The 18,910-nt window shown below is 35.5% G+C and overlaps 1 protein-coding gene across 1 annotated transcript; it reads left to right on the forward strand.

Annotated features, from left to right (window-relative positions):
- The first annotated feature begins 5,622 nt into the window (after positions 1 to 5,622).
- On the forward strand, positions 5,623 to 6,382 carry LOC131426951 (uncharacterized). Its single transcript, XM_058589750.1, has one exon. The coding sequence runs from the start codon at positions 5,684 to 5,686 to the stop codon at positions 6,197 to 6,199; it is 516 nt and encodes a 171-aa protein (XP_058445733.1). The 5' UTR covers positions 5,623 to 5,683; the 3' UTR covers positions 6,200 to 6,382.
- The last annotated feature ends 12,528 nt before the right edge of the window (positions 6,383 to 18,910 follow it).

Consider the following 18,910-nt stretch of genomic DNA (forward strand, 5'->3'; position numbering starts at 1 on the left):
CAACTAACATGACATACAAACTCTTCTCAAAAAGTGAGTGAGATCCATTATGGTATATATGACCACTATTTCCGGTACTTCCGTAACCGGATACCGGGAACCAGGATAGCCGGAATCGGTTTGTTTTGTTGCCTACTGATAATGCCTATCGATTTGTGTAGTTTTGAGACCAGTTTAGAATTTTTTTACGTATTTTGTTTCGCCGGTTTAAGTGACGGTGTACAATATTGAACACACTTTACCCTATAATTCCGGAACCGGAAGTCAGATCTAGATGAAATTCAGGAATTCCGTATGGGACCGAAAGACCTTTCATTTGAATCTAAGTTTGTGGAATTCGGTCAAACCAACGCTGAGAAAAGTGAGTGAGATCCATTTTAGTATATATGACCACAATTTCCGGTACTTCCGGAACCGGATACCGTAGACCAGGATAGCCGGAATCGATTCGTTTAGTTGCCTACTGATAATGACTATCAATTTGTGTAGTTTTTAGACCAGTTAAGAAATTTTTTTACGTTTTTTGTTTCGGCGATTTAAGTGACAGTGTACTATATTGAACACACTTTATCCTATAACTCCGGAACCGGAAGTCGGATCCGGATGAAATTCAGGAATTACGTATGGAACCGGAAGACCTTTCATTTGAATCTAAGTTTGTGGAAATCGGTCAAACTATCGCACAGTGGTTCAAAAGCGCAATTGCACGCTCTTAATTGATAACTGATAGGAACGTGGTTTTTGAGGTACAGTATCTTCAGCAAAGTTGCTCAGAATGACAGATGCCATCTTTTGGAAAATTTCATTTATGTGATTAATCCCTCTGAAAGTGAGATAAATATTTTATGTTAGTTCAAGCCTAACATAGGGGCTAAGTTACTTCGACAAAGTTGTGCAGAAAGTTATTTCAAACAAATTGGCTGGAGGTACTATTCCAATAACTTGAGTGTAATTCATGATATAATGTATTTTCTGAAAAGGGTGTCCTAAAACCAGTTTTTGTAAGAAAACACATATATTTTCAATTTATATGAGTTTTTAATGTTATACAAAGTTTTTTATCATTAAAAACTACACAACTTTTTCAAACATACTATGCTGCTATCATTTCAGTTTAATGAAATAGAGCCATTTTTCATGTTTTTTTTTACAAAATTTCAACTTGTCTATCATGAAAAGGCGCAGAAAGGTGCAGATGAGACTACCTACATATTAAACTACTTCAAAAGAGCTTTCATACCGTGGTTAAATTACTCGTCTGCGATCGTCTGCAGGCGAGATATGTTCTTTTCAAATATCCTTGTCCTTGACATTTTCAATGATAAGGTTCATTGTATATCTGATCAGACTTCAGTATATATTCGTTACCATGGTAACTCGTACAATGAATGATTTTTGTGGACATCGAAGTCTACAAATAGGAAAGTTTAGTAATCATTACAGACGTTTTTTGAAAGTAACTGTCAGACGTTTTTTAAAAATGAGATAAGATTTTGAAGAAAGGCAATCATCATGTCAAATTGCGTTATGTCATTTTTTGGTAAGTTTGTCTATAGAAAAGCTCTGCGAATAAATATCCTCTATTCGTCAATTGAAGTGGAGATCGATAAACGCTTGCTATATCGTAGTTTCTTTCATACAGATTTCAAGAGTATTATACACGCGAGCAATACAGATCACTTACGAATCGGGATCCCATTATTAGTTTCATCGGATTCTTTGGTTACAAATATTCGTGAAGGGCCGAAACAGTCCAAGAAGAATGTGTCGGACGATGCTAAGAGTCTTTTAGCTAATTAAGAACATTGTCAGCTATCATAAAATAAATTCAAATAATTAAAAAATGATTATACTTTTCTCTACCAGAAGATGACATAACTTAATTCTATTTGATGATTGCTTTTTTTAAAAGTCGTGACAAAACAGTTACTAAACTATTCAATTTATAGACTTCGATGTGCAAAAAAAATCTTATTTTGTGGCAAGTACCATTGTAATGAATATATACTGAAATCAGATCTGACGTGAAGTGAACCTTATCATTGCAAATGTCAAGGACAAGGATATTTGAAAAGAACATATCTCACCTGCAGACGACCGCAGACGAGTAATTCAACCACGGTATGATAGCTCTTTAGAAGTAGTTTAATATGTAAGTAGTCTCATCTGCACCTTTCTGCGCCTTTTTATGATAGACAAGTTGAAATTTTGTAAAAAAAACATGAAAAATGGCTCTATTTCATTAAACTGAAATGATAGCAGCATAGTATGTTTGAAAAAGTTGTGTAGTTTTTAATGATAAAAAACTTTGTATAACATTAAAAACTCATATAAATTGAAAATATATGTGTTTTCTTACAAAAACTGATTTTAGGACACCCTTTTCAGAAAATACATTATATCATGAATTACACTCAAGTTATGGGAATAGTACCTTCAGCAAGTTTGTTTGAAATAACTTTCTGCACAACTTTGTCGAAGTAACTTAGCCCCTATGTTAGGCATGAACTAACATAAAATATTTATCTCACTTTTAGGGGGATTAATCACATAAATAAAATTTTCCAAAAGATGGCATCAGTCATTCTGAGCAACTTTGCTGAAGATACTGTACCTCAAAAAAAACGTTCCTATCAGTTATCAATTAAGAGCGTGAAATTGCGCTTTTGAACCACTGTGCATCGCTGAGAAATGTGAGTGAGATCCATTTTAGTATATATGACCTCTACTTCCGGTGCTTCCGGAACCGGATACCGGGAACCAGGATAGCCGAAATCGGTTTGTTTAGTTGCCTACTAATAATGACTATCGATTTGTGTAATTCTGAGACCACTTTAGAAATTTTTTTACGTGTTTTGTTTCGCTGATTTAGGTGACGGTGTACTATATTGAACACACTTTACCCTATAACTCCGGAACCAGAAGTCGGGTCCGGATGAAATTCAGGAATTCCGTATGGGACCACGAGACCTTTCATTTGAATCTAAGTTTGTCAAAATCGATTAAGCCATGTCCGAGAAAACCTAGTGAGATTATTTAACACACACACACACACACACACACACACACACACACACACACACACACACACACACATACACACATACACACACAAACACACACATACACACACATACACACACACACAGTCACACACACACACACAGTCACACACACACACATACACACACAAACGCACACATACACACACGCACACACATACATACATACACACATACATACACACACACACACTCACACACACACACTCACACATACACACTCACACACACACACACTCACACACTCACTCACACACACACACACACACACACACACACACACACACACACACACACACACACACACACTCACACACACACTCACACACACACACACACACACACACACACACACACACACACACACACACACACACACACACACACACACACACACACACACACACACACACACACACACACACACACACACACACACACACACACACACACACACACACACACACACACACACACACACACACACACACACACACACACACACACACAGACATTGCTCAGCTCGATGAACTGAGTCGAATGGTATATGACACAATTTTCACTAGTCGGTTTTACAAGTGATTGCATAACCTTTCTATATAAGAAAGACAAAAAGGTAAAAAGTTGTTTGGAAAAACTTTTTCTTGGCCAAACTGATTCGTTTTCCAGTGTCAGAATTTTTGTTACGTTAGATCATTTTTGGAAAAACACAGTATACAGAATGTTTGTTTTTGTGACAAAGACTACAGCAAGTTTCATGAAAATCTGAGAGAGTGCGGCCAACATTTGTTCGATTTAGCGCGAAATTCGTCAATGATAGAAATGATCAAATTCAAATAAATTATTCCCGGTACCCTCGGTTTCAGGAACGTTACCGAGTATGCAACGTATGCGCAGAAGCACGCTTCTGTGAACTACTTGAATCAATCTGAATGAGTTTATGTCGAAAATTATATCAATGAGGATTATACTTCGGTAGGTTGAGTGGAAGTCTAAACACCCGTTCCCATAAATATTTATATGTCAATAAGACTGTTTTAATGTGCAGAGAAAAATATTATCACACCAATAGGTGGGAAAAAGAGAGATTTTCACTAGTAGAACTATTACATTCTGAATAGTCAATTAAGAAGCAGAGCTTGAACGGCTAATTTTAAATGGCTGGTTTTGTTTTGACGTTGATATTTTTTAAAGCTGATACAGTGATTTATAATAAGATCAAATCGGCAATCAAACATCAATCACTAGAAATGACTTATTTCATGCTCTGCCAGAAATGATAATTATGATGAACCCGGAAAAATGTGTTTTAATAAAACAAACACATCGGCAAATTCATCAGTTTTGCAGTCTCGTTAGCACTGAAAACGTTCGGATCAGCGAAACCTGCTACGATGGTAAAACTTGGCCTACTTATTATCGCGGCAAGCATAGCGATTGGAGAATGTTTACCACCGCCCTTGGCCGTGATGCTGATCAGTCCGGAGCTAAGGGAAAAAGTACTACAGATAGTGGATGATGCCCTTGCCAACTCCGAACTACGAAACAATCCCCAGATCAAGGTCCTTCGGGAGAATATGGCTCTATTACGGGGAAGTTTCGGAAGAAGCGTCGACTTTGGAGCCATTTTACCACTGTTCACGTCTGGACTTAATCATGGCACTAGTGGAACAGGAATCAACATGAACTCACTGATTGGCGGCAGAACCGGCTGTGGAATGTGGCGTTGTCCAAAAAACGACCGAGATCCGACAACCGTTGGGGAAACCGATCGAGAAGATGAGGTGGACGACTTAAAACGTTCAGCTTAATGAAGTGATGGACTTAAATATGTATATCTGCAAGCACGTTTGCTGCCACGATGTTGAAATAAAATTTTAACAAAATGGCTGGAAAATCCATTAAAACATTCCTTTTAAGTGTTCAACTCCATTAGCCAGAACATTTAAGAAATTGCGCAACATATCCAAACCCGAAATTTTGTGACCTTAAAACCAACATCAGCATTTTTTATGTTGTTAATTTTTACCAACCACATCAATCAGATAAACAGCAAAACTTGATTCCTCTAATCACAGTCGAGAACAAAAGGAGTTATAATTTACGCATCAACCGGCATAATTGGACAGCTCGCGTGCCTTTGCTCACGTGAGAACTGGTCAACGCGGATTTAGTCAAATTTACCTTTTCGTTCGATGAACAACACCGCACATCAAAGTAAACAAGTTCAAGGTCAGCCTGGTTCGATGATTACGGCGATGGATGAAGGGTGGCGCAGTAGCATGTTCGGGGATTCCCAGTCGCGGCCAGCATCTCAGACAGTGGCGCTCTAGTTATGTATGTCGCGTGTTATTCTTTGGGAAAATGTGATTTTTTCGCATGGTGCTACAGTGCCACCTTCGTTTGTTCGCTTTAGGATCCGCTTCGTATTGAGCCAAAGACCAATCTCAACCGGAATGGGATGGGATGATTGTTTGTGTATCATCGGAATGTATTTTTTTTTGTATTTAAAATGGCAAATTTTTATTCATATCTCGATATATAAGCACTGGAAGGTGAACGGATAGCAACAGTTCCGTTTGAGTTTTGAAGTTTATCACAAGTGAATTCTCATCGATATCATGGCATCCTTTGCCTGTGTACTCGTAGTTCTGAGCAGCCTGGCGGTACTCAATAGTGCATGGCCTGCTGATCAGCCTCAACCACAGCTGGTTGAAGTTGTTCAATTGAAGGATATTGCGGAAGTACCGGTGCAGCAAGAATCGACCGATCGAGTTAAGCGGCAATTTGGTGGCCTCCAAGGTCTACTTGGAGGACTCGGAGGATTAGGTCTTGGTGGTCATAGACAAGGTGGATATGGCCAGGGTGCATATGGTCATGGTGGATATGGTCAAGGTGGATATGGTCAAGGTGGATATGGCCATGGTGGGTATGGTCATGGTGGATATGGACACGGTGGATATGAGCAAGGACACGGACATGGCCATGGGCACGGACATGGGTATGAGCATGGACACGGACACGGACATGAGCATGGGCATGGACATGGACATGGCCACGGACACGGGCATGGGTATGAGCATGAGCATGAGCATGGGCATGGACACGGACATGGTCACGGCCATGGTCACTTTTAAATTAGGTTAACTGTGATAAATTGTACAAAATATGTAGTTGAAATTAGCTTAAGTATTCAAACATAAATTATATCAAAAGACTTTGAAACACTTTTTGTTGTTTTATACTAAATATCAATACTTTTTTTAAATTTATGAAAGTATAAAAGTATAAATAAATTTATATTATTCATTTATAAATAATGTCCGAAAATTCCGAAAATGTCCCACTATCCCATTTAGTCGATATTATCAAAAACTGTCAGAGGAGAACATTCTGATGAATCGTTTTACGAAAAGGAGCAGGAACCCAGCAATTCCATAATTTGTTACTAAAACAATTCCAAAAATTAACAGCGAAAAAGGTGGTAAAATCATAATCGACGCCCTTTGATTTTGATAAAACTCTGCACAGATGGAGAATCATCTAATAATTGTAATTCGGAAACTCATACAGGAATTTGGTGAGCACTCTAAATAATACTCACTGAAGAAATATTTGAATGCTTTTCCAGGAACAAGAAAATTAACCAAAAACTCCAAAATTATAAATACAGGCATCACTTATTTTTCTTAAACCAATTTTGTTTTAAATTTTATCATTGAAACCAATACTTGGCACTAGACGTTAATGTAATTACACTGAGGTCTTTTTTACGTGATTTTTATGCGTTTTTTACGCGGCTTTTTTTTCGCAGATTTCCGAAGTTACGCGGTTTTTTTACACGGACTTTCAAAGTAACGCAGATTTCGTTTTTTTACGCGGATTTTCAGAGTTATTTGGATTTCTTGTATTGTCTTAGAAATACATAAAACGTCGAGATCTGGTGTTATCCCGATTTTTTTTATGTCAACTCTCTGACACTTGGAAGTTATTCGAAGTTGTTCAACTTTTAGATTACACCAGAAGTTTCATGCATTTTTAAGACATTTGACATCGAAAAAAACTTTAGATTTCGAAAACCTCAAGTTCTACAGTCGAATTTTTTGAAAATTCAATTTTCTTTTTCTTTGAGATAATACTAGATCTGGACGTTTCATGCATTAATAAGATATTTGGCATCAAAAGAAGTTTCTTCAATTTTTCGGTCTCAAATTCAAAGTCCCAAAGTTGCTTTTTTCAGAAAAAAAATTCTTTTAGATTTAACACCATATCTCAACGTTTCATTCATTTTAAAGACATTTCGCCTAAAAAAATTCTATTGTGTAAATCTCAAAAGTCCCAAAATCAATTTTATAGCGACGAAAGACTGTTTTAAGAGCTGAGGACAGTACCGATATTTTCCCGTTTCAAACTAAATTTTCTCGGAAACAGGGCAGAATATAGAAGAACCTGACAATGTCTTCGGAATTTAGTTGAGAATATTCTGTGAAATTTTCAAAATGATTCATTGAGTTTAGCGGTCGTGTTGTATTTTTTTATGACTGAAGAACTGCTGAAAATTGGAACGCTCGAAAATGCATACCTCTACTTGTTCATCGAATATCTCGGCTTTGAAGGCTTGTATCATAAATCTACCGTGACAAGGTCTAGATAATTTAGTTTAGATGCGATCAGTACATAAAAACATATATGTTATCGCAATAAAAATAAAGTCTTGTATTTTTCTATGAAACAAAGTCAGTTTCAATGCATCCACCATTTTTTTTCGCTTTGGTTTCCTGATAGCATTCTGAAAAAGGAGAGCGAAATAAAATTGGCTCGACAAGGCTGCCAAACACACAGCCATTCAATCATTGTAAAAGTTGAATATTTTTTCATTGTTCATTGGAATCCATGTAATGTCCAACCCATACGATAGATTAATGTGATTAAACTTGTCATCAAAATAATAAAATGTATGTATCTATTTAGCATCAATTTGATTCATAGAAACAACAGAAGCGCAGCTGACACGAACACCCAGTAGGCGCAGTGTTTTAATGGTGCGTTTGAATTGGCATAGCGATGGTCTGCGCTCCTGTTACTTCTTACTGCATAACATGCTTTGTGATTGTTTTATTAATCACAGCACTTGTTGCTTTTATTAATGATGTAGCACGGAATAAATCTCAAATGCAACACCACTATTGATTCACTTACCCTTCGTGCACTGAACATTTTCAGAAAGGTTTAGTTTTTGTTCATCGGTGAATTTATTCGTCATGAATTCTGCAAAGGGTTGAGAGATAACGACTATAAAAATTACCTTTTTTCTAGAATATCTTCGAGGAGAATGTTCGCTAGTGAACTTTTCACAACTGATTTTTGGCCATGTGAAATCAGATTTAGTGAGAATCGCGTTATCAAAAAATCAGTACTGCAGTGAGTTCCTGATTGATGATTTTTTGCCTGAAAATCACCTGTGAAAAATATCAGTCGCGATTTTCGAAATTTTGATTTTTTTCCCAGCACTGGTTGTGATAAAAAAGAACTGCATGGTTTTCAAATAACCTTCGAGCTGGAATGTTTCTAAATCATTAAGGGGCGGGTACGGTCTAACACTTTTGAAGAATCATTTATTATTTTCTTTATATTTTCTTATAGTAAAACATTTGAAGAATTTTCTGTGAAATTTTCAAACCTATTGGAACGAAACTCTGGAAGTTATTTGACCTTTATCTATGGTTATCTCATACAACGAAGAAGCAAGAGCTCGGATCACAGGCCCAAGATTTCTACTCCGATTGACTTCAAAACTTGACATAATATAAATATAAAAAACCAGACCCCAACGTTTTCCTTTTCGTTGTTTGTTACTTTGGGGAGGTTTAACAGCTGCAAAATGGTGGATTTTTTCGTAAAAAATCGTAGTTTTCACTTTGAACAACCACCAAAAATTAAAAAAATTGAAAAAAATCAAACAGAAATTTTGGGGTCTAGAAAAACTTACTCTAATTATGCTGCATTCATTTGATCACTTCTGACTAGTCTGCGCTGAGATACAGTGGAAACCGCAAATCATGATTCTTAAAAAGCGTTCTCAAAAATACCTCTCCACCGACTTATTTCTCAAAATTTGTTTTTCACGAAAAAATTACAAAATATTGTTCGAATGATGCTTTTCTTCATGCAAAACATCTGAATTTATTTTGTTGAACGATAATTCTGGAAAAAATCGCAAAAATGATGGTTTTTTTATCGTTTAGACCCTAAACCCCCCAAATATATAAAATGAACAGCAGTCTACCTTATGGAACACTATCAGAATTACTACTAACGCCATCAACGGATACAAATTGTCTTCTGTTTGTCAAGTAACTACGAATAATCAAATTAACGATATCCTTGATGTCATGGCAAGCAAGTTTGTCCAAAAGAATTTCATGGTCCAAAGCGTCAAAAACTATAGTTACCAGACTGCATTATTTCAGTAAATCACTGAAAGATGATTTTTACGAATGAACTAGAATTTCTTTTTCAAAACATCGACAGAAATATTGTCAGGAACTCTGCTCTTCTTATTGCCCTCAGGATCAAGAGTAAACCAAGTTAACTTTTGTTGGTTTTTGTGTATTACGTACATTTTATTTGGTACGTATGTCATAGATCTATGTATTAATATGTGCAGTGCATCGAGTTTATCAAAGTGGATTGCACGATTGAGTTTCAAACAATCTTTTTTAACAATAATTTATTCACAAATGTATGTTAAGTCTTGGCTGAAATATCAGTTTTGATCAATTTTTCACCAACGTTTTATGTAAAATTGCTTACGTTTTATGAATGTAGATTTTAATTCCCTAATAAAAAAGTAAGAAACACTGTTTCATTGCATTTGTATTAGATTGCGCTACACAAAATAAACAAAACTAAATATTTTCTGTTACAAAACAGTTTGCCGGAAAAATAAATAGTTTTACGACAACATTCCATATCCATTGCCTTTCGCGTGTTAAATTAAAGGTTCCTATTTTGCGGGTTTACTTATAGAAGGTACGTAAATCTTTATATAGCAATAATTTCTGCAAGAGGAAATTCATATAGGAATGTGTTTGTTGCTAATCAAATGTGTCAGTGGAAGTAAACTGAAACTGAAATAACTTTTCTCAAGCAGTTTTAAGGAAAACGGAAGAGTTTTAGACTAAGATTTTCGCTTTTCTTGAATTGCAATTTCAAACAGTATGAACCGATTGGTTTATTTTTCAATGGATTCATTGAGTAAAATCAGGAAAAGATTTGTTTTTACGCATATATTGTTGGCATTACTCATACGCTTGCAAAGAGTCTTGCTCCTTAACTATGCATCAATATGATCACTTCCTTTGTAGATGAAGGACGTAAAAATACTGAATCACAAACACGACGGACACTATATGCGACCATTACACGAGTCATTAAAAATGTCATTACTAAAAAATAATATCATTTTAATGAACGTGTAATGGTGCAGTAATGACGAGATTTCTGTCAAATTTGAAATACATCATTACTTAGTCATCATTAAAAATGACAAAAATAATGCTCGGTTAAGGGCCGCTATTAGAAGGACAAACAGGCAATAAGTGCCTTTCACGGTTACTGTTTTAGGTTTTATTCTTGTGTGTCTGTCAAACAGGAAATTGTATGTTATCGCTATAGATAGATTTTTAAAGTTTGAAAATGGTCGCGAAGTTCCTTGAATGTTATGTCATTTTGAATCCGAGTAATGTCGTTCGAGATTGCATATAATATGGTGAAGTATGTTATCGCTAACAGGACTGGTAGAAAAACAATTTGTACACAAAAAAAAGTTATAGGACTCTTGCAGTGCTTTTTATCTTATCACAGTATTATTATTAACGAGATTAATTGAGGCATTTATGTCACCAACAATGAAACACGATATTTAAGAAAAAAGTTCGCTCATTTAATATGTCTGATATGATTCTCGAACAGAAGGTTTTTCGGGAGATGAACTTTCATAGCCGTTACATCTCAACCCTTTGCAGAATACATGATGAATAAATTCGCTGATGAGCAAAAACTGAACCTTTCTGAAAATGTTCAGTGCGCGTAGGGTGATAGAAACGAGAAAAAATGCTAAATTTTTAGCTGTTGCAATTTAATGCTCTGTTGATAAGTGGATCATTAGTTGTGATGTTTTCGAAATTTATTCACCAATACCGTGATGGTAATCAATATCATCAATAAAAGCAGCAGATGTTGTGATTTATCATTTATTTTATTCATTTAGGGGTTTGGTACCTCATGTGTACCGTTTTGTGCTAGAGTGCACATGACTAGTTTTTATTTTTACGTTTCGCATTCATCAGTGCGTCAGCAGTTTATGATGAACTGCTAACGCCACCTAATGGTTCAACATAAACCGCTGAGCAGACGTAAAGTATTTGCTACCTACAAATCACTTATTGACACCGAAGTGCCATGTCTTTTTTTTTTTTTAAATAACTATTTATTGGTATATGAGTTGAAATTAAATTATTAAGATTTAAATTGGGTGTTCAGCCACAAGTGGTGACTTTTCAGCCCTGTTATATATATATATATATATATATATATATATATATATATATATATATATATATATATATATATATATATATATATATATATATATATATATATATATATATATATATATATATATATATATATATATATGATTTGGTTATTACCATGAAGACATCATTTGCTTCCGCAATTCTGAGATTTTTGTGTAGGGAAAATTCTAAACCTACTTGTATTGTGTAATGGGGAAAAGGAACTTATATACTAACTTACTAACTAATACAGAGAGCGAATCGATTCAATTGAAGATTGCATCGATTTTTGTCGGAATTTGCTTATAATATTATGTGACATTACATCTAATGGTTCTATATTTGTGAGTCTGTGTAACTCATTTGTACTAAACCAGGGAGGACGCTTCAGAATCATTTTCAGAATTTTATTCTGAATCCTTTGAAGCGTTTTCTTCCTGGTGGAACAACAGCTTGACCAAATTGGTACCGCATAAAGCATGGCTGGTCTGAAAATTTGTTTATAAATTAACAATTTGTTTTTTAGACAGAGCTTAGAATTTCTGTTTATAAGAGGATATAAACATTTAATATATTTATTACACTTTGCCTGGATTCCTTCAATGTGATCCTTGAAAGTGAGTTTTTTGTCATACGTTAAACCTAAGTATTTAGCTTGATCAGACCATGTCAATTCCAAGCCATTCAATTTGAGAATGTGATTATTGTTTGGTTTAAGAAAAGAAGCTGTTGGCTTGTGAGGAAAGATAATTAATTGCGTTTTTGCTGCATTTGGTTTAATTTTCCATTTTGACAGATAATCACTGAAAATATTTAAACTTCTTTGTAGGCGACTGCAGATCACTCTTAGATTTCTACCTGTGGCTAACAGACTTGTGTCGTCACAGAATAGTGATTTCTGACAACCAACGGGTAGATTTGGAAGATCAGAAGTGAAAATATTATACAAGATTGGAGCTACACTCGAACCCTGCGGAACACCGGCTCGTACGGGTAGCAATTCAGATTTATAATTCTGATAGCTAACCTGAAGAGTACGATCAGTTAAATAATTTTGAATCATTTTGATCAAATAAATAGGAAACTGTCAGACATTTTTGCTATTAAACCTTTGTGCCAAACACTGTCGAATGCTTTTTCTATGTCTAGAAGAGCAACTCCACTGGATAACCCAGAAGATTTATTTGATTTTATCATGTTCGTTACTCTGACAAGTTGATGAGTAGTTGAATGTTCATGACGAAATCCAAACTGCTCTGGTAAAAAAATTGAATTCTCATTTATATGAGTCATCATTCTCAACAAGATAATTTTTTCAAAAAGTTTACTGATAGAAGAAAGTAAGCTAATTGGGCGATAACTTGATGTTTCTGCTGGGTTTTTATCAGGTTTTAGGATAGGAATTACTTTAGCGTTTTTCCATCTTTTTGGGAAGTAAGCTAATGAAAAACACTTGTTGAAAATTTTAACCAGGAGTCTCAAGGCAACATCGGGAAGATTTTTAATAAGAATATTAAAAATTCCATCATTACCAGGAGCCTTCATGTTTTTGAGTTTCCTAATAATTGATTTAATTTCATCAAAATTCGTCTCAATAATGTCATCTTGTGATAACACTTGGGTTGAAATATGATCATATTTCAGTGAGACTTCATTTTCAATAGGACTCACAACGTTTAAATTAAAATTGTGGACACTCTCGAACTGCTGAGCAAGTTTTTGAGCTTTTTCACCATTTGTAAGAAGTATTTGATTTCCTTCCTTGAGAGCAGGAATTGGTTTCTGAGGTTTCTTAAGAACCTTAGAAAGTTTCCAGAAAGGTTTAGAATATGGTTTAATTTGTTCAACTTCTTTAGCGAAATTTTCATTTCGCAAAAGAGTAAATCTATGTTTAATTTCTTTTTGTAAATCCTTAACTATGTTTTTCATAGCAGGATCACGAGAACGTTGATATTGTCGTCGACGAACATTCTTCAACCGAATGAGCAGTTGAAGATTGTTATCGATGAAAGGAGAGTTTAATTTAGTTTGAGCTTTGGGAACTGAAAGATTTCTAGCTTCGATAATATAATGATTCAAATTATCAATTGTTGTGTCGATGTCCGCAGAATTTTCTAAAATAGTTTCATGATCCACATGATTTTCAATGTGAGATCTGTAATCCAACCAATTAGCTCTATGATAGTTGAATATAGAACTAATTGGATTAATTATAGCTTCGTTGGAAAGTCTGAATGTTACTGGAAGATGATCTGAGTCAAAGTCAGCATGTACAATCGGTTCACTACAAATGTGACTTTGATCTGTTAGAACCAGATCAATTGTAGACGGGTTTTTTACGGAAGAGAAACAAGTCGGATTACTGGGATGAAGAACTGTGAAGTAACCAGCTGAGAGTTGATTATGAAGTATTTTACCATTACTGTTATTTTGCCTACAATTCCACTGGACATGCTTAGCATTTAAGTCCCCTATTACGAAAAATTTCGGTCGATATCTTGTAAGTTTTTGCAAATCGCCTTTAAAGAAATTTAATTGTTCGCCGGTGCATTGGAATGGCAAATATGCTCCAGCGATGAAATAAATTCCATGAATGGTTTCAACTTCGATTCCCAAGCTTTCAATAACTTTAGTATTGAAAGAAGGTAAAATTCGATGTTTAATTTGCCGTTGGACAAAAATGGCAACTCCACCACCCATTCCAGTAAACCTGTCAAATCGATGAACCACATAATGTGGATTACTTTTCAATTTGACATTTGGTTTAAGAAAAGTTTCTGTCACAATGGCAATATGGATTTTGTGAACTTCGAGAAAATTATAAAATTCATCTTCACTCGATTTCAAAGATCGAGCATTCCAATTTAAAATATTCAAATATTTATTTAACATCACTGTTAAATTTTAAATTCATTATAATATTATTTGCAAATTTCCATCCGATTTGAAATGCTTCAAAAAGTGGTGAAGTCGAATTCATTTGGATGATCATTTGAAAAAGTTGATCTTGTAGGTAGATCATTTTATTTTCAGTTATATCGCCTAAATCGACTTCATTTAAAGAAGCGAATGGCATTGAAGGAATATTTGTAGGTAGACTGCCATTAGAAGATGATTTGGCCGGTCTACCTATTAATAAATTGTTCACGTTAGAAGAAGAACTGCAAGGCGGTCCTGTGTTTTGATTATTTACTTTAGAAGAAATAGGTGATAGATTTCTACCTAATATACCAGCATAATTGACATTAGAAGAAGATGATGACGAGGTCGATCTACCTGTCAATAAATTGTTTTCGTTAGAAGACGAATTGGCAGGCGTACCTGTTTTTTGTTTCGAAGAAATCAGTGCCTTAGAAGAATTAGGCGTGGCATTTGTAACGGTTTTTTGATTTTCAGGTATGTTCTGTAAATTTAAGGTCGTTGATTTGACTTGTTGTCGAAGCGAACGAGCGTTTAAAATTTTTCCCCTGACAGGACATTTCAAATAATTGGATTTATGATTTCCATTGCAATTTGAACATGAAAATTTATCAGTGGTTTCATTCATTGGACAAACGTCTTTCGAATGCGATTTACCACAATTCAAACACCGTATATCCATATGACAATTTTTGGTTCCATGGACGAAGCCTTGGCAACGACGACATTGCGTTAAGTTTGCAATACGATTATGCCGTTTATAATGTTCCCAATGAATTTTAATGTGGGAAATGAAACGTACTTTTTCTAAAGTTTTCAAATTGTTTACATCACTTCGATTGAAGTGTATTAGGTAAAGTTCATGGGAAATACCAGAGCGTGGTTTAGAAGTACCATTCGCTCTTTTTTTCATAAGAATTACTTGGGAAGGGGCAAAACCAAGCAATTCTTTTAGTTCATTTTTAATTTCATCAATACTTTGATCATTTGATAATCCTTTCAAGACAGCCTTGAAGGGTCTGTCTGATTTTATATCATATGAATAAAATTTATGAAGTTTCTCGGACAAATATCGAATAAGACGTTCGTAATCATCCAATCCATCCACCAAGACTCGACATTCTCCTCTTCGTCCGATTTGAAATGAGACTTTTACTTCCGGGAGAAAAGTAGAAAGCTCAGTACGGAATGCTTTGAAGTCGGAAATCATCACCGTCACTGGTGGCATAGATTGATGTTTCTTCCCAGAACGACAAGCGTCCATTTTGGGAATTTTTGAAGAATTTTCTTCTATGTCGCTACAATCGGATTCAGGAAGAATCTCGTAAATATTGTTAGACGGCATAGGATCAACGGAAGGGAAATCCGTCCGTTGTCTTTTATTTTTACATTCAGATTCTATAAGATCGTGAATGTTATTAGAAAAATGTTGAATAACGGATTGTGATTTATTCCGTATTGAATTATTTTTAGCCTTAGGCTTGTTGCCTTTCCGGTTGGACGCAGGCATTTTTGAAATTAATGAAATTTTAAATTAAATTTACTAGGCTAAATTAGTCTTCGATTAGACTCCTAGCTAGCCTTAAAAAAGGCTGATTAATTTCTTAGTCACTCTAATATCACTCTTTGTATCACTTAGTCACTCTAATATCACTCTTTGTATCACTTAGTTAGTGATTCAGGTAGCCTTGAAAAAGACTGAAGCCTTGAATCAATGAAACTCTAGGTAGCCAGAAAAAAATTCCAGGAGCCAAGAGCTATACGCGTGCGGTGCGAACGACTGTTCAACACCGACTGAAGTGCCATGTCTATCCTCACGTGCCGAAAGAGCAAAACAAATTGAAGGCATACTGGCCGCCAACAGATTGTAGTCATTTAGGGGTTTGGTACCTCATGTGTACCGTTTTGTGCGTTTTGATTTGTAAGTAGCAAATACTTTACGTCTGCTCAGCGGTTTATGTTGAACCGTTAGGTGGCGTTAGTAGTTCAACATAAACTGCTAACGCACTGATGAGCTGAATGCGAAACGTAAAAATGAATGTATTTTATTGTTATAATAATAATGAAAACATGAATAAAATACTAATCACAAAGCTTGTTATGCAGCTAAATAAAATATTACCCAATTTAGCTAGAATATCATACGCAGCAGTAAGAGGAGCGCAGGTTATCGCTACATGCAAAATGTTGCTCTCCTGTTACTTGTATAAATCAGATTCATGCTAAATAGTTTTTCATTGAGTTTAATCTAAATAGTTCGTCGTTATGATCATTATATAAAATTTGAAAAAAAATTTGTTGTTCATATTGACCATCCAACGTGAAAATATTGTCTTAGTTTTTCATTCGGTAGACATTTTTTTATTGATGACAATATAATAATTAAATCTTGCACGAATAACTTAGGTATTGAACTGAAGCGTAGTTGGAAATTCATCATCGAAATATCATCGGAGACTGTTCTCTCTTCCGATTATCTCTTTAGCGATTTTTCTGTGGGTGAAAACTCGTCATCAAGTTTCGCTGACACAAAAAATCGTTTGTGAACTTTGAGAGTAAGAGTTTTGTGTATGCTTGTTTCATGATTGAAAATCTCCAGTCACTGATTTTTTTAGAAAATCTCTTTAACCTTTTTTTTTCACGAATGATTATGAAATGATCTTTTTCTTATCATGTTTTTTTTTGGTCACAAGCTATCAAAAACGGATGCTTTTTTTCTCATCCTTGTTGTTTGTCCTACTAAGTATAGCCGATTCATAGTGTACAGAACCATTGCATGGCTGGTGCTACGATCCAACTGACACTAATATTCCAACGACACACCCAACAGGTACTTTACCTACCCAATACCGAAATGCAGTTTTATAAATGAACTTTACGGGTTTTCCAATCTATTTCTGACTCTAAACAAATTTCGACGAACTCTCATCTGATTTTACATAAAATCTTGGTTTCAGGATATTAATCACCACACACAATAAAACGAAATTAAAATATTCTGTTAACAAATAAATTTTTACTAGTCGAACATTCATGCCTCTATAAACCATGACGATATCAACATGGCTTAAATCTTATCACCACAAGTAAAGTTGTTTGTAAATATATTCTGCTCGTCATTGCTAACGGTGCCAAAAAAATACGTTCGAAAATTCTTGACGCACTCAAAAACAAGCACCAGACAGCTTCGCAGGGTTATCTAGAACGATGTTTCACTCAAACTGGGTCACTCAGGAGTTCAGGATTTTTCTAGCGCCAGGTTATCATAATAAATCAAAAAACAAAAACAACATTCCAGTTGGTATTGTTCAATTTCTATGTTAGAGTTTTGATTGCAACCAATTGAAATACCGGTGAATGCGCAACAAAAATAAGATTGGTGGGTTGTAAGCAAAAAAAAGTCAGGGCATAACTTTTCGATGCGGAACTTGACTTTCAGTTTCAACGTGTTCATAAGTTTACAGCACTAGTGTGGCTAGTGTTGTCCTGCTGACACTATGAATATTCATAGCATTGCTTGAATAAAACCATTATATGGCCCGTCTGGTAAACTAGGTAAAAATGTGAACGGATGATGTCAGAAACATAACTGGAGTAGCATCATCATAAGAATATATGTTATAAATATATTATACAGTTAAGTCATGTTTCGGTTATGTTTATATCATGAAATGTAGAGGCGCTGCTTATTTAGAGATGAGCTGTCCAATCGGTAGGAAAATGTTTAATTACTTCACCATTTTAACGATTTCGTATAAAACGGGCAAATTCATTTGAAAAATCATAGTAGAAGTGGAAGATCAAGTTTTTAATCAGTTCTGTTCGAACAGTCGAGCTTATCGGTCGTGTCTTTCTCTCGCTCCACTGAGTGAAAGTTTCGGTAGATCAGCCCATATACCCGCCGCGTGTGAGAATTCGAAGCAAACTTTTCCCACCGACCGACGGTACCTTTTGATTCAACCCGTTTCGTTTCGTGCGTGCTTACGGTTAGCATTCACGTTAGTGACAAAACCATCCGATCCACCGTTGATATCAGCGAGATTTGGAAGTAAATAGTGTACAACCGTAAACCACGTGCTCCGGGCCGCCATACTGGTTTGCTCCGGGGCACGGGTCTAGCCACCCGGCACAGCCATTTTGAGACGAGACTACATGGACGCGTAGTGCATTGTAAGGCTAAAGTGAAGCCGCATAGACGGCAATAGCGGCAGTGTTAAAACGTAGTAGTAGTAGAATTCTATAGTATAGTAGTAGAATTCCGTCACTCACCCGACCACCGGATTAACGGTCGTGATAGCAGTGTCTGTCCCGATCACGTGGATACCGGTCTTCGCTGGATCCCGAAGGCGT

Source organism: Malaya genurostris, chromosome 2, assembly GCF_030247185.1.
Source record: "Malaya genurostris strain Urasoe2022 chromosome 2, Malgen_1.1, whole genome shotgun sequence".
Taxonomy (NCBI): Eukaryota; Metazoa; Arthropoda; class Insecta; order Diptera; family Culicidae; genus Malaya; species Malaya genurostris.